Genomic DNA, 24,011 nt, shown 5'->3' on the forward strand with positions numbered 1-24,011 from the left:
GAAGAAGAAGAAGAAGAAGAAGAAGAAGAAGAAGAAGAAGAAGAAGAAGAAGAAGAAGAAGAAGAAGAAGAGATTGGATTTATACCCCGCCCTTCACTTGGAGTCTCAGAGCGGCTTACAAACTCCTTTCCCTTCCCCTCCCCACAACAGACACCCTGTGAGGTGGATGGGGCTGAGAGAACTCTGACACAAACGGCTCTTTTTCAAGGACAGTTGTGCCGGAACTTGTGACTGACCCAAGGTCACATCAGCAGGTGCAAGTGGAGGAGTGGGGAATCAAACCCAGTTCTCCCGGATTAGAGTCCGCACACTTAACCACTACACCAAACTGGCTCTCTTACTGTTATGTAGGGGTCATTTTGTAGAAAAAGAGGTGCAGGAGCTCATTCGCACAACTCATTTGCACAACTCATTTGCATATGCCACACTCCCTGACAAAGGGCAGGCACGCAAGCATGCCTGGGTTCCCTGCCCGGGGCACCTGGAGAAGATCGGGCAGGGAACCCAGGCATGTTTAAAATGCCATTCTTTCCCTTCCCATTCTTTCCCTTCCCCCCCCACTTCCCCGAGTTTCTCCACAAAAGTGGAGAGGCTCAGGGGAAAAAGAGGGCATGTCTGCCTGCCTGCCCTTCCCCAGCCAACCCGATGCCGCGGGCTGGCTGGGGAAGCAAAGGGCAGCTATGCAAGCATGCCTGGGTTCCCTACTCCTGGGCTTGTTACTCCCGGAATGCCATTCCAGCTCGTTCCCCCTCGAAATGACCCCTGCTGTTATGCGACAGGTTCTTCATCCGAAAAAGTTTGGTAGTACGGATTTTATTCAGTCCCGACTCCCATTACAACAATTTGTCTCCTTAATCCCAGATATTCTCTGCATTTTTTTGCAGACAGGAATCTCTACTTGCACAGATCCAGGGTTGTTGCTCTGGTGGCTTAAATATAAGCAGTCTGCATGTGGATTTTTTGATGCTCAGTACGGAGTACATTAAAAAAAAAAGCTTCACACCTCCTCTACAGCCCGTCTCTCTTTCTTCTCTGGGAGTTCCCTGTACTTATCCGCAGTGCCACCTTTCCAAATGTCAGCAACCAAGAAAAATATGGCTTGAGGTTAAAGCGCTAACTAGTCACCCCTGCAAAGGCATGACCAACTGAGAAAAGACATCACTAACCTCATCTACTGCTTTCTTATAGCTCTGGGAGTAAGGGAAGATTAATCAGCATCAGAGGAAACAGATGAGGACAGGAAAATGCCAGAGGAAAGGCAAGCGGGTTAGAAATAAAATCAAAAGTGTTAGCGCAGTATAAAGGGAAGAAAACATCCACAAAAAACAGCAAATACACATTCAAAAGAGAGTAAAGTGGTATTTCCTCCCACGCCCTCTTGCCGTACAGATATACAAAATGCTAAAAATCAAACCAGGGAGAAACATATGGGAAGAGTTTGTTGTGTGTCCTTGTGAATCTTATAACAGTGCTGTAAAAACCCACCCGGCTAGAGCCTGCATCTGCAAGGACAGGTGGCAGGTATTTTTCGACCCTATACCTGCAGGTCTTGGGAGAAGGATGTGCCGCTGACACTCCCCCATGCCTGCCATTGGTCAGAAAACAGGACGTGTCTGAGAAACTGGAGGCATTCCTCCCCTGCTGATGGGACTGGCTTGGGAATCCCCGCTCCTAATGTTCTTCTTTGCTGACTCTCGAATCCCCGTATCTTGCCCATCACCAGCTTGCCTAGCAATCTGAGTCCCCAAACATGACCTAGTACTCCATTCTACTCTATGCTGTTTCCTGGGAACACATCTTGGTTATCTGCCCTCTCGCTGCTAGGCCTGATGCTCCCTCCTCAAGTGAAGCGGCCCTCACCTGCCTGTGAATGGCAGCATCTTTTCTCTAAAACCAGTGCCTTAACTCTCTTGCACCATCCTTGCCCCTCTATGGACTGTGGTCTTCAAGCTACGGGTGGCTCACACACACACAAACCAGACCACCGTGTGTCTCGTCCGATGGCAATGCCTGCCCATCAGAAGCTGGGTGCCACGTCAGACCTCTCTAGGGGACTATTTGTGGAGCAGAAGAAGGTGACGCTTCCCTCAGCAAAGGGATGGCCTTTTGTGACAGTAAAATGTCCAAGGAGTACTGGCCAGATCCTACAGAATGCTTAGACATATGGATTAACTTCAAATAAAAGACAGCCCCAAATCCCAGTCATGAACTGATCCTGTTCCTGTGCTGGAGCGACTTCAAATCCCAATTTCTCTAGCTGTTCCCATCACCTTTAGTCTCTTTCTACATCCAAGACTGAAGGGGGGGGGAGGGGGAATGCCCAGCATTTAACTCTTGTTTTCCTTATGGGGAGGTTTTTATCCAAACAAAACAAAACCACTACTGTAGGCAGCGTTCTGTTACAAAACACATTTAAGACTCACAGCAGGTCGGCTGGGCCGGGTCAGGTCCTTGCCCTCTTCCTGTTTTATCTTTGCTGGTTCATGAGGGAGAATGGGTGACCCTTCGAGTTTGGTGTTTCCTGGGCAAAGAGCAGAGCGTGGACAAAATGGGATTAAAGTCTCTCTCTTCCCTCCGCCCCCCAACCACAAAATAGGGGGGGGACCCAAAGCAAAGTTGTGTTTCAGAGAAATGCATGCTGTCTCTCCCCTTTTGCTTTAAGAAGCAGTGTAAATTTCTCCTTCTAAAAAAAAAAAAATCCTGTAGGGACTTCAGCTGCAGGCCAGTTGTGCTGGTCCAATGCAAAATCCAAACTCAAAAAGCCACGTAATGGCTTTTATGAGAACCAACGAAGCTAACACAAAACAATGTGCAAGCGTCTGAGTACTCCAGAATTCTTCATCAGGCAAATGAGGAGATGTGGAGAAGGGGGGGGGGAGATTGTAGGCTCTGATCTTAAGGCCTGTTCTTGGCATCTTGTATAGAATCTGCTAGACAGATTTGAAAATGACACAATTCAAAGTAGCGCCAATACCTCCCTACTTCAACACCATTTGCAATTTTTGCAATTGCGGGCTCACATAATTAAAATGCTCCTCCATGCAAAATAAAAATATTATTGTTATTATTGTTATTATTTACGATTTTACTGTTTTATCTGGTTTTATGGATGGGCTTATGCCCCTTGTAAGCCGCCCTGAGCCCGCTTGCAGGGAGGGCGGGGTAAAAACGCCTAAAATAAATAAAAATCCCTGCTCATAGAAAACTAGCTTGTTAAGGAAAAGGCCAGCCTAGCCCCTTTCCCCTGAGATACTAATTTTCTATGCAGTGGGTTGTTGTTGTTGTTTTGTTCATATGACCAACATTCAGCCATGGCTGAACTTCCCTTGCTGTCTGAATTCGTACAGCTGAAAAACTGGTTTACAAAATCAGGAGAGGGACATAGGCTGAGACGAGTTTACTCTCCAAGGCCGTGGGAAGTCTTTATCCTGGGCCTGAGCATTATGGCTTGGGGGAGGGGGGGTAGAAAGAGGGGTTCTTTGCCCAGAATTTTGCCTTCCTACAAGGGTTGCCAGCTCCATCTCTCTTTCCTGAAAAGGAAATGCATTACACAGGGCTGATAAAATGCAAGTTCTAATATAGTAAAAGCATTTGCTTCTGTGCTGGGAATGTATAACGTCATAGTTAAAATTGCAAGGTGCTGTTTCTAAAGATTTGTACTACAGTCGAGTGGACAGAATGCTGGGCTTGGCTGAATGTAAAATAAAGCAAGAAAATAAGGAGCCTCACCTCTGACTCTGTTACGTTCACTGGAGCCAGTCTGGGATCCAGGTTGCGATCCTGCCTGGGAGCTGGGCTGGGAGCTGGGGGTGCTGGAGCTGGAAGAGCTGCCGCTGCTCGTCCTCTGTAAGGGGCTTTCTATGATGGGCTCAGTTCTCCGCAAGTCAGGGTTGCTAGACAAGGTGGGAAGGAATGAGAACAGCTGTCACTCTCCCACTGTCTTCTAGAAAGCTCGCCATGAGGTCAGCAGAGTGGGGTGGGTGGGAAGTACCGGGTGTTGCTGCAGGTGAACTATGATTGGCTGCCACTTCTGGACACTTATTGACTTACTTAAAACATTGATAAACCTGCCTTTCTCCTAGGAAACTGGGACCAAGGCAAGTAACAACCACAAAACCAGCACCTCCTAAAAATATTAAAAAATACTTATCAACGTAGTCAGCAACGATGCATTTTAAAAAGACCAAGCAATGGCCCTTCAAAGCCAAAGCCACTCTTCCTATGAGCCAAAAGTCCTTCTAAAAAGTACAGTTTTTCATCCCTTTTGAAACTGCAAGACTGTTGTGCAATGTCAGATGTTAACTTCAACGGTTCTGATCTTTCTTGTGTATTGCTGGAAATCTTTTCTTGTGTTTTTTTTTGCCATGACTTTGTACACAGCTTGTGCCACAAGTTCAGAAGTAGTAAGCAACGCTACCAACCTCCACTGCTAACAGGGTAATCCTAACAGAGTTACATCCTTGTAAGTCCCTTAAAGTCAGTATGCCTGGAAGGGTGTGACTCGGCTTAGGATGGCACTAACAAGGGCTTCCCACAAGGAACCCTGGAACTCGTCGCTTTGCAAAAGGGCTGAGAGGTCCCTTAGGAGATTTCCCCAGGATTCTTTGGGGTGGGGGTGAAGATCAACCCGAAGGTTAAACTGGTTTAAATTCCGACAACACCATGAAACAAGGTAGCAAAAGCAGCAGCAAGAAGAGAAGTACCGTAGGTTGTTTTCAGCCATCCAGCGATGTACCGTTATCACCTTTTTTCTATTTTGAAAGCATCTACCTTCTAGCGGAGACTGTTTCTTATTTACACGCCTTCTGGAATTCTGTGTTTGTGCGAGCGCTACCTCAAATGACCTTAATCTACTTTATTTTAAACAACACGCCAACAAGAGAAAGTAAACCTGCGACTCGCAGATTAATTATTTCCTTCCAGAACATTTATTCCTCGGCAGCTGCAAATATGACTGTTGATGACATCTGCCGGGTTCCTGTTTCCTGATGTTCCCGGTTTCTTCGTTATCTTGGCTATTTCAAGCCCCAGGCAGCAGGCTGATACCTGACACCTCATTTGCCTGTTCTACAATGCCTCGCACTCCAGCTCCCTCCTGAAGAGAGACATGGCTCCAGCACGTATTATGTTTTACGCCCTGGGAGCTGCACCGAGAGGTAACTGCTGAGTTTATCTCAAGGTAGCAGCAAGCCTCCAGGCACCTCCGGATGAGCTGTTTTAAGTGTCAAGGCAGTGAAGTTACAAGGGACGGCGGTGGCCCTCCTGCTGATTGCCGCTCACCCAAAGAGATGAACAGAAAACAGCACAGTCCGAATCAGCGATCACTGCACTGAGCCCCCACGTTATGTGGGACCATCTTCCTAGGGGCATCTTCACCCACCTCAAGCCCCGGTTTATTTATTATTTATTTATTTATTTAAATTTATAACCCGCCCTCCCCGCGAACAGGCTCAGGGCGGCGTACAGATGGGGCCAATGCCCAATACATAAAACATTAAAACTGCATTTTAAAAACATTCAGTGCAACATAAGTGCTCTTCACAACAACTAACAAGGGAACCGATGACGTCACCAGGATGGTATCCTTAGTGGCCACAGCTCCATGCAGTACCACCATTTTTGCACTCATGGTGAGTTGGTAATAAGGGCTAGGACAGATGGTAACAGACGTGGCGGCTCCTACTCAAACGCCTGGCGGAAGAGCTCCGTCTTGCAGGCCCTGCGGAACTGGGAGCTCATTCCACCAGGTAGGAGCCACCACCGAAAAAGCCCTAGCCCTAGTCACCACTAGTCTGGCCTCTTTGGGACCTGTAACCACCAGATGTTTAGTCCCGGATCGTAGTGCTCGTTGGGGAACATATGGGGATTATTAGTGATATACCATTGCGGGAAAGAAGCTGCTATCTGGATGCAGGCTACTTTCCAACAGCAGTTAAAGGGGATTCATTAGAAGTGAAGACGATGTCCGCGTGTAGGTCACGTTGGGGAGAAAGGACAATGGTGAAAACCAACCAGTGCGACAGTGTGAGGGTGGAGCACGGGACCTGTATCCCTGTTCCAATCCCATCTGAAAGCCTAATTACATGATACCATGCTTAAATTAAAAATGTGCTCTAGCTGGCTATTTCAATTGTTTTTAAAACACGATTTTATGATATATTGATTCTATTGTTGTTAGTCACCATGGATTCTTTTTTGGGTGAAAGGTGGGCTTCCCTGTAGCCAATGACTTCGACCCTGTGAACTGCCATCAGAAGAACTGGTGGTCCAAGATACACCCCCATCCCTGAGCCCTTTCTAACCCTGGGGAAATTTACTCCTCTGTGGAGGGATATGAGTCTGTTAACAGTCGTGAAGGTTGGATTGCTGCAGTGGGGAATGAAATTCTTCTTTCCACCTCTTGCATGAGCAGAGCTCCACTCATAGAAGGGAAAGGAAGGCACAACTTTGCATCCTTCCCTTCCCCACTGCAGCAGTAAGACTCAAGTGGCTATTAGCATGCATAAGTCTCTCAGATCCCAGGAATAAACTTTCCCGGGGCAGGACAGGCTCTGTGGAGGAGGGGAGAGGGGAAGTTCCCCTGATCCTTGAACCTGCAAATTGTGGGATACAGCCTAGAATTTGGCCCACTGGGGAAACTTATGTGTATTGATAGGCTACCTGTACATTTCCCCAGCAGACAAACAGTGGCTCCCAGGAGACATTTCAGGACAGGAAAAACCCCTTTCCCCAAATGCCACAGGCCCAGTCTGAACCAGGCCTCCATGCACCTTGCAGTTGTTTCAACAGAGAACTCCCAGCACAGGATCCAAATAGGACAAAGGGCAGATCTGTAAATACCACATTGTGTAGTTAGGCTCTATGGCAGGCTGAATATAGACATATAACCCATATATATATAACATCACTAAATGTACCAGAAGACTTGAGAGTAGCAAACGGTACACCAATTTTTAAAAAGGGTGTCCCAGAGGGGAAGCAGGTCAGTTAGCCTAATGTCTGTTCCAAGCAAATCAGTAGAAACCGTAACCAAAGACAGAATTATGACCACACAAAGGAACAAATCCCGCCGAGGGAAAATCAGCATTGGCTTCTGCAAACCAAAGTCCTGTCTCACCAACATTTTGGAGTTCTTTGAGAAAGTGAAAAAGCATTTAGATAACTGTGACCCAGCAGACATTATCTATTTGGATTTTCAAAAAGCTTTTAACTAGGCACCTTACCAAAGGCTCCTGAAGAAACTTAGCAGTCATGGGATAAGAGGACAGATTATTTTATGGATTGAAAATTGATTAAATAATAGGAAGCAAAGAGCAGGAACAAATGGACAGTGCTCATAATGGAGTTAGTAAGTAGTGGGGTCCCACAAGAGTCAATATGGGGGCCAGCACTATTTTATTTGTTCGTAAATGATCTGAAACTAGGGGTAGCTAGTGAGAGTCAGCATGGTATAGTGGTTAAGGGCAGTGGACTCTAATCTGGAGAACCGGGTTTGATTCCCCACTTCTCCACATGAAGCCTGCTGGGTGACCTTGGGCCAGTCATAGTTCTTTCAGAGCTCTCTAAGCTCTACCTACCTCACAAGGTGCTTGTTGTCGGGAGAGGAAGGGAAGGCGATTGTAAGCCGCTTTCTCTACCTTAGGGTAGATAAAAGTGGGGTATAAAAACCAACTCTCCTTCTTCTAGTGAACATATTTGCAGATGACACAAAATTATTCAGAATGATGAAAACCAAGAATGACTACAAAGAGCTCTAGGAGGATCTCCACAAATGGAGTGACTGGGCAATAATTTGACAAATGAAGTTCAATGTTGGTAGGTGAAAGGTGATACATATTTGAACAAAAAAATCCCAAATTCAGCTAATGAGATCTGAACTTGCTGAGATTGAGAGGAAAAAAGATCTTGGGGTCATAGTAGACAGGTCAATTAAACTGTCAACCGTGTGTGCTGCAGCAGTGAAAAAAGACAATCTCCATGTTAGGGAATATTAGGAAAGGGACTGGAAATAAAAGGGCCAATATTATAATGTCCCTGCATAGATCTATGGTGTGACCTCATTTGGAATATTGTGTACAATTCTGGTAATCAGATCTTGAAAAGGACATCTCAGAGCTGGGAAAAGTTCAGACGGGGGCAACTGAGATGATTAGGGGGTTGGAGCACCTTCCGTACGAGGAAAGGCTGAAGAGTCTAAGATCTTTCAGTTTAGAAACAAGATTATTAAGGGGGGGACATGACAGAGGTTTATAAATTATGCACAGGGTGGAAAGAGTTGACAGACTCCTGCTCCCAAAATACCAGAGCTCCAGGGCATCCAATGAAGCTGATGGACAGTAGATTCAGGACAGACAAAAGGAATTACTTCTTTACACAGAGAGTGATTAAAATGTGGAATGCCAGAGGATGCAGTGTTGGACACAGGCACAGACGGCTTTGGGGGGGGGGGGGTTAGATAGCTTCATGGAGGATAGGTCTATCGGTGGCCTGAACAATTTTTTTAGCCTTCCAGAAATGCAGCATTAGTTACTCTGATTCAAAAGCGGTCTGAGACCAATTCACATCTTAAGACTCAATTATAGGTAGGTAAACCGGCATTTACTTGGGATTTCCTGTGGTTAACAGAAACAAACTGTGGCATCCCCAAACCCTCAGACATTCAAAGTACATGTAAACTTGGAACTGTAATTACTTGGGGCTGGCTGCTGCATATGCGCTGAAACTTAGGAGCAGCATAGCTTCCCTTCCTACCGTAGTCATCTACTGTCAGAAGCATGAAGGAATCAATAACATACTAGTAGAGCTATATAGCATGTGAATAGGTCATAAACAAATTCAAGATTTTAAAATTGGGATTCATACGGTAGTTGTCAAACAGGGACCTTGGTATTATACCGAGAAAAGTGGCAAAAGGAGAGAGATGGGGAACAGAAACTCCCTTTTCCTCCACCTTTCCCCAATGCATCGCACAGGGCAGAAGAAAAGCAGGCATGCAACTACAGAAATAAGTAAATTAATCCATCATTCATATTGGGGTGAATTCAACCATCCTCCAGCTGAAGGAAACTTCCTCCAAATTAAGTGGCTCTTTCTCCAATGGTGGAATAAAAAAAGAGGTATAAATATTTTGATTAAATAAAAAAATTAAACTTTGTTCAGTGGAATGGTAGGACAGGGGTAGGATCTACCTCATTGCCTTCTGTCTCTCTGTTTGTCCCAGTGTGTCCCAGTAGGTGGGTGGGAAGGGTATGTATGTGTGTTAAATACAGTATTTTAGAATCCCTTCACTATGATAAGCTGATTCGATTAACTTAAGACCAGAGATTCCTCTGTCTGTTTGTGACCCGGGTGGGATATAAGCACCCTTAAGCTGTCCCTTCTCGGATGGAGTTACCTTGCTCTTATTGGCTGTGATCCCAGACGAGGACCCAGTGCGTTGCCATTCCCAGGAGAGTTCTTTCGAGCTAATGCAGGTGAGATGGAAGTAGTTCGTTGAGGCACCTTTAAGAATGTGAAAACATACCACCTATTGAGACTGCACTGTTAAAATCAGGTCCTCAGTTCACATCAGGTACTGAAACAGATGGACACGTTTCAAAACAACTTTGCAGGGCAGAACTTTGCTTTAATTTCTCACTGAAATTTAGAAATGTATTGAATTAAGTGATCACACGTTGCACTGAAAACTGCCGAAAGACGCCTAGCTGCTTAAGATAAAAAGAAATATTTCACTGACAATTGGTTCTTTTCTACAGTGTATCATTACAGTAAGTACTTGCATGTTACAAAGCAAAAAAAAAAGGATTAGGGGTCTCTAGAATGCTCTTACCATTAGATGATGGCAGAACGCCAACCAATCTGCAATGCAGTTGGCTGCACACCTCTTCTTCCTTAGCAAAACGTTTGCCAAGAGATGATGACGTTTCACGTAGTGCACTGGTCAGCTCAAAGAGAGAATTTTTGCAGGGGGGGTTGCTTCCCTTTGGGGCTTCACCCCCACCCAAAGGGGAAACATTTGCACTGAAAATTGAACCTGTGAAAGTCAGTGCTGTGCTAAGAGAGCAATCCTGAGCAAGTAGGGAGCACAGGTGGCTGATGGGACAACGTTTCATCCTCTTTCCGGACTTCCATAAAGTCTATTGCCAACCCCAACAGGGTGACTGTATCTGTGAATTTCAAACCTTGCATTCCAATTACACCCACCCTCCATAATTTGTGACCTACAGAAGGCCAGGATAAATTGTTCAGTTCTTGCTGTTTATATAGTAATGAAGGGACAGGGTGGGCTGTATATTGAATGGGTCAGTAGGCCACAAGCTGCGAGTTCCAAATTATGGAGAACACTGAACAATTGTACAAAGTAGCTGAACAGTTCTGAGTAGTGTTGCAAAATACGACTTCTCACATGAAATGTGTCTTCTGAAAACAGGGTTCTTCCTCCCTCCCCATAACTGCACGGGCTAAAAAATGCAGGAATTTTTGAATGAAAGGAAACAGAGCTTTGGAGGAAAAACGGCCCATATTTTATGCAGCACATGTAACGACCTGGGATCAAAACCCAAATTATGGAGCCATGGGAGAAGGCACATTAAAGTTCTACCATTTTAATGCCAGAAATTCATGAGATGTGCACGTGGCAAGAGCCTGGGGAGGCTGCATCCTTTGATACTCTGCCTGTTCACCTCCACTGAGAACAATGTTGAACTGGAAGATCAAGAAAGCAAGGATGCATGCAATCTCACTGGCAATTCCACTATATGAGACTGAGCGGGTACAGAAATGATGTCATGGTTTAACTTATAATTTCCATGTTTTTTAGAGCAGGGGGAAAATGGTAAATGCTCTAATCCAGGGGTCCCCAATCTTTTTGGGCCTGTGGGCGAGCACCTTTGGAATTCTGACACACAGTGGTGGACATAGCTACAAAATGGCTGCCCCAGGAGGTAGAGACAACCACCAAATGTCAGAGAGCGGGGACACGCGTAGCTCCAACAGTAACTCTTCAACATTTCAGGCAGAAGTTCTGTTCAACAGAATGCCTTTTAAAAATATTGTTTTAAAATATTTTCTTGCACACTCACAGCTTACCTCCAGTCACACAGGGAAGATTCGTGTGCTGTGGTGGCAGCTGCTGCCAAAGTAACTTTAAAAAAAAATCAGATTTCAATGGGGCAAAAGCCCCAGCCAATAGGGCTGCCAAATGGGGGTGGGCAAACCCCCGCTTTGGAGGCCCGATTTCTGCCGCCGCGGAATCGGGCCCCGGGGGGAACTCCGCCCCAAAGTGCACCGTCACAGGAAGTGACGTGCACGTCGACCATGTTGGGGGCATGGCCTGGATCGGGGAGGGAAAACTCTATGGTTTCCCCTCCCACGATCGTGGCCACGCCCTCAACGTGGTCGATGTTGCACGTCACTTCCTGTGACGTGCTGTTGGCGCGTGTGTGCTTTGCGCGCACACGCATCCGGGAACGGCTCCCGGAGCCAGCCAAGGCTCCCCCGCCGGTGAGTATTTTCGACTTGGGAACCCTACCAGCCAACCCCACCCAGTTTCTAAAAACATTTGGTGGGCATCACGAAAGGTGTTAGCAGGCACCATGGTGGCCAGAAGTCCTATGCTGGGGACCCCTGCCTTAATCCTTCTCTTAAATAAAAAGGATTTTTTGATTCTAGAATTCACCCCACCAAATCGAACAGACTATTCATCCACATGGTCATTCTGTAAACAGGCCATGAATCTAGGAAGTCTGTTGCTAAGCAAGAACTTAAAAACAAACTGATGTACACAGTCAAAGGGGCTTACTTGTTCTCTTGCAGTGACCAAAGGACTGTCAGAAGGCTCAGTAAGCTTAGATTTAAGCCAAGCCTGTGCAAATTATTTAATAACTTGAATTGTCACACTCTGAAAAGTTCTCATCCTTCTATATGATACTGAAGTATGTGGCATTGTATCTACAGAAATGGGGAAACATAAAATGTGCCACATTATGTATTCCACTGCCCTATAATGAAGAGTGAGAAATTCCCCTGAGTTTCTGAAGTGGTCAAACTTATGATGTGCATTCACATAACAACAAGGAAATCAGCAGCCAGACTGTGATTATTTTGGCATTATCCTTGGTCAAAGACATACAAAAATGTAATGAACACTCACTCATATGCTTGAGTTTTCTTTGGAAAAATGATTTTGATGGGATATGAATTCATGGCTGCGACTGTATTAATTACATGCTGTTTACCTTGTTGCCTTGGAATTTCTAACTATAAAGAAATGAAGATGGTAGAGCTGGTAAAAATTAAGATGAACCAGAAATTGATATAGCATTCACCAGGGTTATTTTTGGGCAGGAACGCACAGGAACGGAGTTCCGGCTGGCATCCAGGTTGGCCACGCCCAGCAGGAACTCATTAGCATAATAGGCCACTCCCAACAGCAGAAACGTATTAGGATTGGCTACATTAGGGGTGTGTGGCCTAACATGCAAAGAAGTTCCTGCTACAAAAAAGCCCTGGGTTTTGACAACAAACAAGGTAAACAGAATAAGAAGCAAAAGGTGGGTGTGGCTGGATGAGCACACTTCTGGTAACATGGGGGTGTGGCCTAATATGCAAATGAGCTGTGCTGTCAGGGGTGTGGCGTGATATGCTAATGAGTTCCTGCTGTTGGGTGTGGCCTATTATGCTAATGAGTTCCTCCTGGGCTTTTTCTACAAAAAAAGCCCTGGCATTCACTGATTATGATCAGGCTACTGAAAACTAAATTCTGCATCTAGAAATTGCCTTGCCATATTTCCAGCTACTTCAAATTTGCCTTCTAACTGGGAAGCATTTGCTTGTAGGAAAGTGTGTGTCAAGGATAATGTATGCTAGCTGCACATGTGGGTCTTCTACTGCAAGAGCGTGCCATGAAATACAAGCCTCTGCTATCCTTAAACAGGACATTCAGTGCGCAGGTTGCTTCCTATTTCCTACACAGAAGTACTTTCTGGCATCTGTTATGTTTTGCCTCCCAGCCTTCAGTAAATATGCCTACTGCAAACTCCAGGGGGACAAAAAAAAAATTCAAACTCAGCAAAACCTTACAGAATCTTACAGCACAGACAATATTACTCACGTTCACCCATATGTATATCTTACTCCAGTTTAGAATTTGAGATCTCTGGTTTGTTACTTCGGGAAGAATTCCATTACCCCAGAATTCAAAACAGCCAACGTCAGATACTGTGAATTTCCATGGCCACCACAGTTAAAGATTGCATAGGGATGCCAGCCTCCAGGTGGGCCTGGGGATCCCCCAGAATTACAGCTCATCTCCAGGCTGCACAGAGCAGTTCCCCCGGAGAAATCGGATACTTTGGAGGGCGGACGCTATGGCACTGTACCCCACTGAGGTCCCTGTCCTCCCCAGGCTCCATCCCCAAATCTCCAGGAGTTTCCCCTGCAGTTAGACTATATGTGGTTTCGAAATCCTACTGCCTCCTTTCCAATCCTAAAAAAAGAAACCCCAGATGCTATCCCAGGCTCCCCTGCTAAAGTCTTATGATATAAGACTCCTTGCTACGCAATGAATGGAAAGGAAATGGGGCATTCTGTGGACAAACCTACAGCAAGCCAAGCCAAGCTTCCTCCTTCTGATCTTGGATAAAGGATTATGAATCTCTTAACTGAATTCCTGAACTTTTAAACTCTGAGACAAAGGCTTGTTTGTTTTTTACAGCTTCCCCCTCCTTGTCTCTTGCCATATTTCTGGTTTTAAAATGTCTCCTCAGAAGAGGCTGAAGTCTCTGAAGCACATTCCTGCTTAGTAATCAAGTGGAGGGTGTGGACAAAAGGCAGAGGGAGGGCAGAGTGTTCAGAGAAAACTGCATGAGTAGCTGCACACAACTGCAGAAACAAAACCTTCTGTTGGTCTGTGCTCCCCCCCACCACCATATGCAGGAAGCTAAGAGAAAAGGTGTTATTGAACAAACTAGGATTTCAGCATTCAGATGTCACAACAAACTGCAGTTTGTACGAACCTCACTTAACAAGCCACATACAAACCACAGTTTAGAATCTCAGTTGAAGACCCAAGAATAAGCCACAGTTAATTGGGAAATCTGCATTCAGACACCATATTAAACTGGAGTTTTATCAATCAATATACCTTATAAACTGTGGCTGAGTGTGACATCCAAAACTAGCTCAAAAGTCCTGCAAGAACAACTGATGATAAATGTCTCTTGATGTCACTATAAGCTGTTTCTTTGTTGTATGTAAATCTTGGGGAAGTTACTGTTGACTGAACAGTATCTAATCAATTACTCGTATCTTTGCTTTTTCATAGACACATGACCTCGGCAAAGAGCTGATTCAGCACGGGACAAATTTTTAACAGCCATGTTGTAATTCATCCAAAAAAAGAAAGGTTATAAACAAGGCAACTGCATTACTGTATTGGAAAAGAGCCTTAATTAAAGAGCTGCTGGCATCACGTCATTAAGGCATAAAAGCTTCTGGAGCCCTCACTGAACATTCCATCAGGTATTGATTTCAACTGGAGGCATGATGTCAGACTAGATGCCTACAGGTTTGATCCAGTATGGCAAATTTTATGCTCCTAACACTTCTCTTTATTGAGAAAAAGAAGGGAAGCCAAGTGAGTGAGTGGCTGATTTATTCCAATTTCAGTAAAGGACCTGAGGACTTCCTTTGCAGCATTATTTAATGGTGTTTTGTGTATGTGCCAGAAAAAGTAGCTAACTGTTATAGTTTGCTGATGTAAAATATATTCTGGTATCTGTTTTACCGGTTCATCAGATACTCCATGGCCACCACATCTGTCACTGGGCTATCAAGCTGGGGTATGGTACAAGAATATAGAACTTGTACCAGTGTAAAGACCTGATGTTAGCTTCAAAGTCCAAGAAGAAACTACTAAAGCTACTGTGTTGGTGTCTGCTTCTTGCTCTGGCGTGAAGCACCTTGCAAGGTCCCAGACGTCACAGATATAACATCACTGCTGTCTTACCAACCTAGGACAGGTGGTGCAAGTGCAGCCCTTTTCATACAAAAAAGTTTGGGTGAGTGACTGCATGGCAGGGCCATGGGAGAGAAGGTTCGAAACAGCAGATCGCACCCCACCAACCAGCATACATGAAGCGGACTGTGAAACAGAACCTACATGCATAGAAATTGCATGCAGGTAAGCATCTCCATGTGATTGAGGGCCCCATCTATTGCAGGAGTCCCAATTCCATGAATAGTTTGTACATGTGTAGGCTCCATTTACAGAATTTACAGCACTTGCATAGATTGAGGGAGGGGCTGCTGCTGCAGTCATGTTTCTCTTCTCCCCTCCCCACAATAGTCACTCCTCCAGTATTCGCCTGGAATGTCCTGCACTGGAATCTAGAATTCCCTTTATTCCGAATTGTGTCTCCAGCTCGGTAATCAGATGAGAAACTGGACTGTGGTCCTTACAGTCAATCACATAGAAATACGCCATTAAGATGTGGTTAAAAATATTCTTATTAGAACCCCCGAGTCAACTAATACGTCTAATGAGGCAAGACTTATTTTTTATCAAGTGCTAATACCTTCTTTGAAAAGTAGTGTGAATGGGGATTTTTGTTAGGTTATAATCTATTTAATTACTATTCTGATCACCTATTGAAAACAATAACAGAAGCAATTTGGTTGGTCTGGGTTACTTACTGATTCATACAGGAAGTGTTCTCCTTCGTATTATGGCTATATCCCTACAACGTCCTTTACAGTTGCTAATTATTTGGTTACTATTAAAAAAAAATCCCAAACACAGATGTTTGTAATTCTTTTGGCAAGATGTAATTCGCTCCCAACAGCCAAATACACAGGGAGGCTTACAGTTATTCCCTGGACTGAAAGAAATTGTTCTTTTGCATCTGGAGCAATAGAGACCATCTCACATGTGCTGTTAAACTGTCCTTTGTTTATTGAAGTTAGGTGTGATATATTGGGATCTCTTGTCAACACTGACGTTCAATGCTCTAGTAATTATATTATTCTGGAACTGCTATTTTCCAAGGATGGGGGCTGGCTGGAAACTGTTGCTAGATTTCTTGCATATGTTTTAAAATGATCTTAGTATTTATTGTTTTATTGATTTGCTCTGTTTTCATTTTATCCATAATCTCACCAACCTGTGGTTAAAGGGACTGAAAAAGAAATAAAGATTTGTAAAGATTAAGAATTCCTTTTGTTTCCCCACAGCAAACTTACCTAGTTCTGATTATTATCTGTGAGATACTGAGTGGCCTTGGTCATGCTAGACTTCTTGTAGAAGCCCAGTAGTTTCCTGGGAGCTCTGGTATGAATGCCTATAATCTGCAGCCAGTAACTAAGAGCCTCTTCATACATACCCCTAAATATGCCATGGACCCATGCTAGGGATCCATGATCAATCAAGGCTCCTTTGATGTGCTGCTTTCCCAAGTGCTGAGGGACCAATATGATCTGCCCTTGACGTCCTTGCATGGTTATGGTGGGAGAAACCAATCAATGCTGGTGTAAATGGCATGAAATATAATGAAGTGCGAAGGAGGGAAGATTGAAGGTGCCCTCGACGATGAGCCGAGGGACTTCCTATTCCAAACTTTCCCAGTTAGCAGTGACTCAATTTTTACCTTTGGTGGAATGTCTTCCTCCTGTCGTAACCAAGAACTTCGGTCAAACTTTTCAATGCGAGGGGGGAGAGGAGGGTTTTCAGAAGTGGGGTCCGAGTTCTGCCTTGGCATCTCGGTGCGGTGAGAGGTCACCGTCAGAGCCTCCTGAAACCCAGCCATTCCCTTTGTGGGCTGTTCATGCAGTGACTGAGAGGCTGGCAAGGAAGGTCCTTGGGATTTCACACTGACCAGATGTGGAATCTATGCACCAAGTCAAAACAAAACCATCAGTATAAATGGAAATTTTTAAAAAAGTTTTAAAAATATGAATAGTTTTAAAGCATTAAAAAATAACCCCCTCTTGTTCCCCAGTTTTTGGGGTGTGTCGGGGTAAAATATATTATGAAAATTCAGGGCATACAGTGGGGCGTATCCAACCATTGGTGGGTTGCGATTTTCTCATTTCTTCCCTCCAGCTGCAGTCCACTGGATGCTCCAAAATTTTGCTCCTAAGAGGACATCAGAACCTCTGGAATAGCATAAGTGCTGGGCTTTGCCCCAGACAATAGGGGACGAAGTGCAGTGGGAAGGTGGGAAGAGTGGAAATTGCTACTCACACTCCCACAAATGGAAATGCCATTCCATTGGAGGAACTGCATGGCTGGATACACCCCATTATGAAGCAGGTTAAATTTAAAAAAAAAAATCCTAAAATGAGATTCCACTTTAATTCTGTCCCTCTTTATATATTTATTATAGTATAATCTTTAGCTGTATGATCATGTGTTATTTATGAAATGGCTTAGGAAAACTTCAAGGTGAAATGCAGGCTCAGCTATACTTGAAAACACAGAGGAGGCCCGATTTCCTTCAGGCTTCGTTATACTTTAATGGCGTTAACGGTGTTCAAAATGAACTTCCTAGGCGGTTTTGTTGGCCTGTTCGTTTTGAGGGGGAAATATAAAGAAGAAAAGGGGCTGTTTTCAGGAGTTTCAGGCTCTGAGAAGCTGCCAAACTTTGTTAGCTCTTTCTGCATTCGTTTATTACAGCACCATAAGCATCATTGCTATACCCGATTTACGCAGACCTATTCGCAAAGTTGATGTACCTTTATGTTGTTTGACATTCCCCTTTCTGAGGGGCAGCTCAAGGTTGCCTGAAAAGCTACACCAGTCAGTTACAAATAGGAACCTTGGAATTGTTTGATCACATCCATGTAGCACACACTAGGCTGCTGTGCCTAAATTCAATTTACTTCCCTTGGAGTTTTTAAGTTCTGCACATGGAAAGACATTGACATCACCTCTAAGATGAGACCCCGCTAGGTCCAAATCAAAGCATTCCTCTTTATTATATGAGAGGTGGGGGTGGGGAAGGTGATATGTTTTATTTTGTTGCTCCAAGTCCTCCTAAAAAGAGCATTTGACTCCTGTGAAATTAATTTCAAGATGGATCAATGACATATACGGAATGGGGGGGGGGAACTGGGGGGAAAACATGATGGAAGTGGCTTTTCTAAATGCCTCTAAGGCACCGTGTGAGTTCGTTTGGTCGAGAAAGGTCCCATCTGGGACAGAAAGATTGCCATACTGGAACAGACCACGGCTTTATAAACATTTCTTAACCACTCTTCAAATGTTAGCATCTGCCTGGTGGTTCCCAACAAAGATCAAATACTGAGTATCCCACTTTCCCTTCAGAAAGCTCAGAGATGCTTATAAGAGAATCCCAGGCAAACTCCCATCCGGGCTGAGACGGGCTTAAGTTTAACAATGTAATGGCGCAAGGATATGTTATACAGCAGAAGGAAGGAGGAAAAGGATGAGCTGGAACAGAACTGGTGATCAGGTTATGAATGGCAGGAACCATAAGAATGCAAATACTCTCCCTTATTCGATTGCATAGCCCCAGTTATTTCCTTTTAACTCACACTCTCAGGGCTGTTTCTCACATTACATGGCAGCAAGCTCAGGTCTATCACCCCTTGTACACTTGACACAGACATGCAGCTAATCTGTATAATGTACATGTTTCTAAAGACAGATGTGCTTCATTATTTAAGAGGTGCACACATTTGAAAAATCCTGGATATACACTTGAAATGTGCAAATGCTAGAAACAGCCTATTCTACGGATGCTGTGGAGGAAAAGTAGCGCAAAAACTGCAGTGCTTGGATACCCCAGAGGCATTCCGCAGTGACATCAGGCTGTGTGTAAATATATAATGGAGTCTCCATATCTGAACCAGAGTACAGGAGATCAGTCTGAACCTTCCTTGTCCTCCCAACATGAATAATCTCAAGGCAGGATAATACCATTTCACCTCCCGGGCTTGCTTAGATGCTACTTGGTCCCTGCTTTTCCCTGGGCATTGCAGGGGGGTGGGAGAATCAGGATTCATGCTCACATGCATGCATTACCCCCACTCCGTAGTCCCCTGAAGACATGGGGGGTTGCCAACCTCCAGGTAAGGCCTGGAATTCTCCCAGAATAATGACTAATTTCCAGACTACAGAGATCAATTCCCGTGGATAAAATGCCAGCTCCAGAGGGTGGGCTGTATGGCATCAAATCCCTGCTAAGGTTCCTCTCTTCCTCAGACTCTACCCTTCCCAAATGCCATCCCCAAATCTCCAGGAATTTCCCAGCTCAGAGTTGGCAACCCTAAGGCAGAGGGATGGTAATAACTCCTTTGCTTATTTGAACGTGTGACTTCCCCAAAACACTCCAAGATCAACATGAGTTGCTTTTCTAGGTGATTTTTGCATGTGGCACTTCATGCGTGCCAGCAACAAGCCCCACAATGCCCAGGAAAACCTTTCAGCAGTCTGCTGATCCATGACAAAGCACCCTGAACCGTTTACCAAGGTTTACAAGACTGATTCAGCAGGCCCAAATCAAATGAAAAACAAACTGCACTCAAGGATGCATTTAGGGTGGCCAGCCCCCAGGTCCCAGTGGGGGTTGCTCCGCTTCTGGGGGCTTTGATCCGCTGCTAGCCAGCTGGCTGGCAGGGGAGACCCCACCCCCAAACAGGGGTGTTGTCGAGCAATGTCCTCGATTAAATGGCGTCATTTCTGGGTGACGTCATTGAGCCGGGGACATCGTGTGGCGACGCTCTGGTTTTTGGGCAAACTCTATGGTTTTAAAGGCAAAAAACCATAGAGTTTTGCCCCCAAACCAGATGTCCAGGTGACGTCATCACATCGGGGATGTTGCACACAATGTCCTGCTCACCCCGGAATGCCCCCCCCCAATCCCCCCGCCGTGACAGCGAGGGGACCTGGCAACCTTAGATGCATTTAACATATTATTGGCCTCTGGCATGCTAAAAAATGTTTGTGTGGATCACTTCTTTGGTCACTGAAGTGCTTTCAGGTGAACTCTACCTTGCTTGAGAATCCTTTTGGTGGTTCTTTGCGGTTTGTGTATGGCCAGCAAAGAAAACAAGCTGCTACTATACCTGTGGATCCACTGGTCGGAGCAGAGGCGGCGTCCGAGCAGTCTGTACCCCACTAATACTAAAGGACTCTGACCGAGGAGGCAGGTTCGGATCGGATATCCTGTTAGCTACTTTGTGAGGCATCGCTGGAGAACTCTGCCGGTTGAGTCTGGAGCGCTCCTCGACCTGGGGCAATGGGAGAAAAGAAATGGTGAGGTCTTGGTTCTCTAACTCTACACCCAGCGTGTATCTTGAACCTGTATAGCCATTTCCTCACCTCAAATTTCTGTTCCATAACCCTCAGATCATCAGTTAATGCTCAAACAAGAATTCATGTTGCTACCATAGGACTTTCATATTGGTGGAAAAGAACATTTTTCAACAAAAAGTAAATATATTGTTCAGTTTATAAATCCCACTCAGCGGGCAGGCAGCAAAACCAGCTCATTTAGATCTCTAGATCCATCTATCACATTCAAAGAATCCATTGAGAAATGGATCTGTATGGCTCCCTAGAGTGTGGCAGAGACCGAGAATCAGCAGGGAGAGTTAAGTAAGCACTAAAAAAGCACACTGGGTGAGACAGAAAATAGCAGCAGAAAAGCAAGTGAAGGGTTGTGCATGTGAGAACAGATTAAATGAGAAATTAAGCAGGGGAGAACAGATTAAACGGCAGCTTGCCAAACACAGATGATGAAATAAATGGATGTGGAGAAAAATTCCCCATTTGAAACTTAACAGGAAGGGTCTTTGCGCTGTGCACCTTACTTATGGTTAAAGCAGGCAGCTGCGTGCATTGAATTAAAAAAACCACACCTGCATCCTGCAATCACTCTGTGGCATACGATTCCTTTAAAACAGACAGCGATGTACCTTGCATACTTTTCAATATGCAAAAGTGTGTCATATTCCAAACAGCACAGCAGCTCTAAGTCTGCTGAAACATAAAGTTGAGGAAGAAAGAAGAAAGATACAAAACCTATTTAAAAACTGAGGTGTGTAAATATAGGTATACCCTGCGACCAACGCGACATGGGTTTGGGGACTGGAAGGGAAGGGCAGGTGGAAAGAAATGTGCACTTTAAAAATGCAATTTAATCATTTGCAAACATGACTTGTGGTACACATTAAACGAAATAGTTTACAGCTGTTCCCCTCAACTTCATTAACTGGAACCACAGTCAAGATTTACAAATTATTAGTCAACATGAAATCTGCACTTGCTGCAGTAAGAAGCTATGTCTCTAAGTCATGACACAACAGCTTAATGTGAAATGATGCATGCATACAAACTAGTGAAATAGTAACAGCTATAACTATTGTTGCTTCAAGTTATGTCTAAGGTTTGTTCCTGAGTTGGCAGATATGAAGTTGTTTTTAGTTTAATTAAAAAATAAAACAGATACTTGAAAATTGGTAGCTGAGCCTTTCCACCGTGGTTTCCCCCCCTTTATCGCAGTTGAAACTTGTCCCTGTATACATTTATGCTTTCCCCCAATATGAAAGTCCTTTCCCCCTTTCCAAAGAATGAACAAAATCTAATAGCTACAGCACGTGGTGAACAACGAACAGTGTCAGCTTTACTAAATGGTCCCAGGGTCTGATGACCTGCAAAACCTCATTTTGATCCGAATTCCTTTTGATTAATTTGGAATGTCACAGTATCGATTCAAAACTCTACAGAATGGCTATACGGGTTTCCTCAGACAGTTTTCTTCAGCTTGTCTTGAAAGCAGCCCCGGCCCAAGCAGATTGCTGAATTTATATTGCTCCAGGAGATTATAAATCATAGGTAAGAAAATGAATTTTTAACGCCACATCATAAAAACCATGATTGCTGATGGCTGTCATTTGCAGAATCTCAACAGTATCCAGGGCTTTTTTTGTAGAAAAAGTCCAGCAGGAACTCATTAGCATAACAGGCCACACCCAACAGCAGAAACTCATTAGCATAGTAGGCCACTCCCTGACAGCACATTAGCATATTAGGCCACACCTCATGTCACCTGAAGTGTTGTCATCCAGCCACACCCACCTTTTGCTTGTTATTCTGTTTACCTTGTTTGTTGTCAAAACCCAGGGCTTTTTTTGTAGCAGGAACCCATTGCATGTTAGACCACACCCCCCGAATGTAGCCAATCCTAATGAGTTTCTGCTGTTGAGTGTGTCCTATTATGCTAATGAGTTCCTGCTGGGCGTGGCCAACTCAGGAGCCAGCCGGAACTCCGTTCCTGTGCATTCCTGCCCAAAAATAGCCCGGACAGTATCATTCAGAGATCTTGTGTGGGCCCACCAGCTGCAGCAGGAAGAGCAAGCCCCATGTCAACAGGAGCGGGCAGCTGAAGAGGGCAGGGCATGCAGAGAAAGAACACCTGGCAACCACCAGCTTGGTTTTTGTAATCCCAAAGCCCAGCATATGCAACACTAAGGGATCCCAAGCTAACTCTTATAGCCTGTCCCTTAGGTTTCAGCAAGGCAAGCCCAGCAGCAAGAGCGTGGATCCAGAAGACGCCACCTAACCAACAAGAGGAGAGAACAGTAATTCCCAAACTGTGCGCGCCACGAGAGACCGTCCAGCACACTGTGAGGAAGAAATCATGTACTTAATCCCATCGGGAAACCAAAGTACCTATCCGTAGATGAGATTTCTCTGTTGCACCTCTGCATGAGTCACTGCTCTGGTTCCACCCCTTTCTGATCAGCATCTTCCCTTCAGTCATGATATAGAAATGCAGCAGCAGATTAAACTACACTTAGATGAGCCATACCCAGAACAGTGATGCATTCAGAAATACAAGGGATGAGCCCAACCCCTTTGGAAGTAAGCCACCACTGGTGAAAAAGCCTGAAGTGTGCCCCAGATTTTCATTCAGAAAAGAAACGTCCCTCAGTTTGGGAAACACTGGCCTGGGAGTTGGAGAAGCCACTGCTTGCAATTTTCCTCTCAAGAGGAATCTTACCTCTTCTGATGTCATAAAGGACAAATGTTTTAGCAAGATTTCAAACAGCTGCGAACACGGCAGCAAGCAGAAAACTTGCTTGTATATGAAGCTCATAGGACCAGAACCAGCAACTACCTGGATTAGAAGATGGTATGCTGATGCAGAAGTATGAAGGCAAGTGAATCACTGATCTCACGGTCCTGATGCAGACAAAATGTAATCCCACAAATCACAAGTATGAATCAAATACATTTAAGGATGCCAAGCCTTTATTTGAAGAAAACTCTTCCCCCCCCCCTTCAAGAATGCTTACCAGCTATGGGTGGCAAGGTTTCAAAGCCAACAGAATAAACATTACATATTTTGGGGTTGAACAAGTTAATTTCCCCCCCTAAGATCCATAATAAACTCAAAAGAGCAAACCACTGAACGGTCCGGCTGTGTCTGTGGCTGCGTCAGTTCTGCTGAGTAGTAAAACAATGAGCCAGTGAACAATGAGTCCTCTCAGAACTGAAACACAGCACAGAACCTAAAACATCAGCCCAAAGCAGATGCAGAGCTCTAATTGTTTGCTTGTTCTGCACGGCCACAAAGATTGCACATGAGTGTCAAAGGTGTCATAAGACCATAAGAGAAGCCATGTTGGATCAGGCCAATGGCCAATCCAGTCCAATGCTTTGGGTCACATAGTGGCCAAAACCCAGGTGCCATCAGGAGGTCTGTCAGTGGGGCCAGAACTTCAGAAGCCCTCCCACTCCCCCACTCCCATGTTATGAACCAGATCGGATGAAAACCAGCTTGCTCCCCATGTTCATCCTCCCCTCACATGGAACCATGACTGAAGATTAAACCACAACATCTTCAATCTGAGCACAGTGGGTTGGATCCAGACTAAATTTTCCACTAACAAATAGAGGAAGTATAAGTTCTGCCAATTCCTCCTTCCTGCCGCACACCCCAGCCAGGCCTGCCCCCATGTCATTCTTGAATGCCCCATCCCCCAGA

At 44.9% G+C, this 24,011-nt stretch overlaps 1 protein-coding gene across 1 annotated transcript in view; it reads right to left on the reverse strand.

The window, feature by feature from the left end:
- TNIK (TRAF2 and NCK interacting kinase) overlaps window positions 1–24,011 on the reverse strand; it is a 181,373-nt gene that overhangs the window by 49,680 nt on the left and 107,682 nt on the right. Inside the window, exons 15-19 of the mRNA XM_015412943.1 lie at window positions 20,086–20,250; window positions 16,644–16,883; window positions 9,395–9,501; window positions 3,730–3,893; window positions 2,424–2,521 (exon numbers count right to left, since the gene is read on the reverse strand). Coding sequence (XP_015268429.1) covers window positions 2,424–2,521; window positions 3,730–3,893; window positions 9,395–9,501; window positions 16,644–16,883; window positions 20,086–20,250 — 774 coding nt within the window. The remainder of the gene's footprint in view (window positions 1–2,423; window positions 2,522–3,729; window positions 3,894–9,394; window positions 9,502–16,643; window positions 16,884–20,085; window positions 20,251–24,011) is intronic.

Source organism: Gekko japonicus, unplaced genomic scaffold (genome assembly GCF_001447785.1).
Source record: "Gekko japonicus isolate JY-2015 unplaced genomic scaffold, Gekko_japonicus_V1.1 scaffold1832, whole genome shotgun sequence".
In the NCBI taxonomy this organism is placed as follows: Eukaryota; Metazoa; Chordata; class Lepidosauria; order Squamata; family Gekkonidae; genus Gekko; species Gekko japonicus.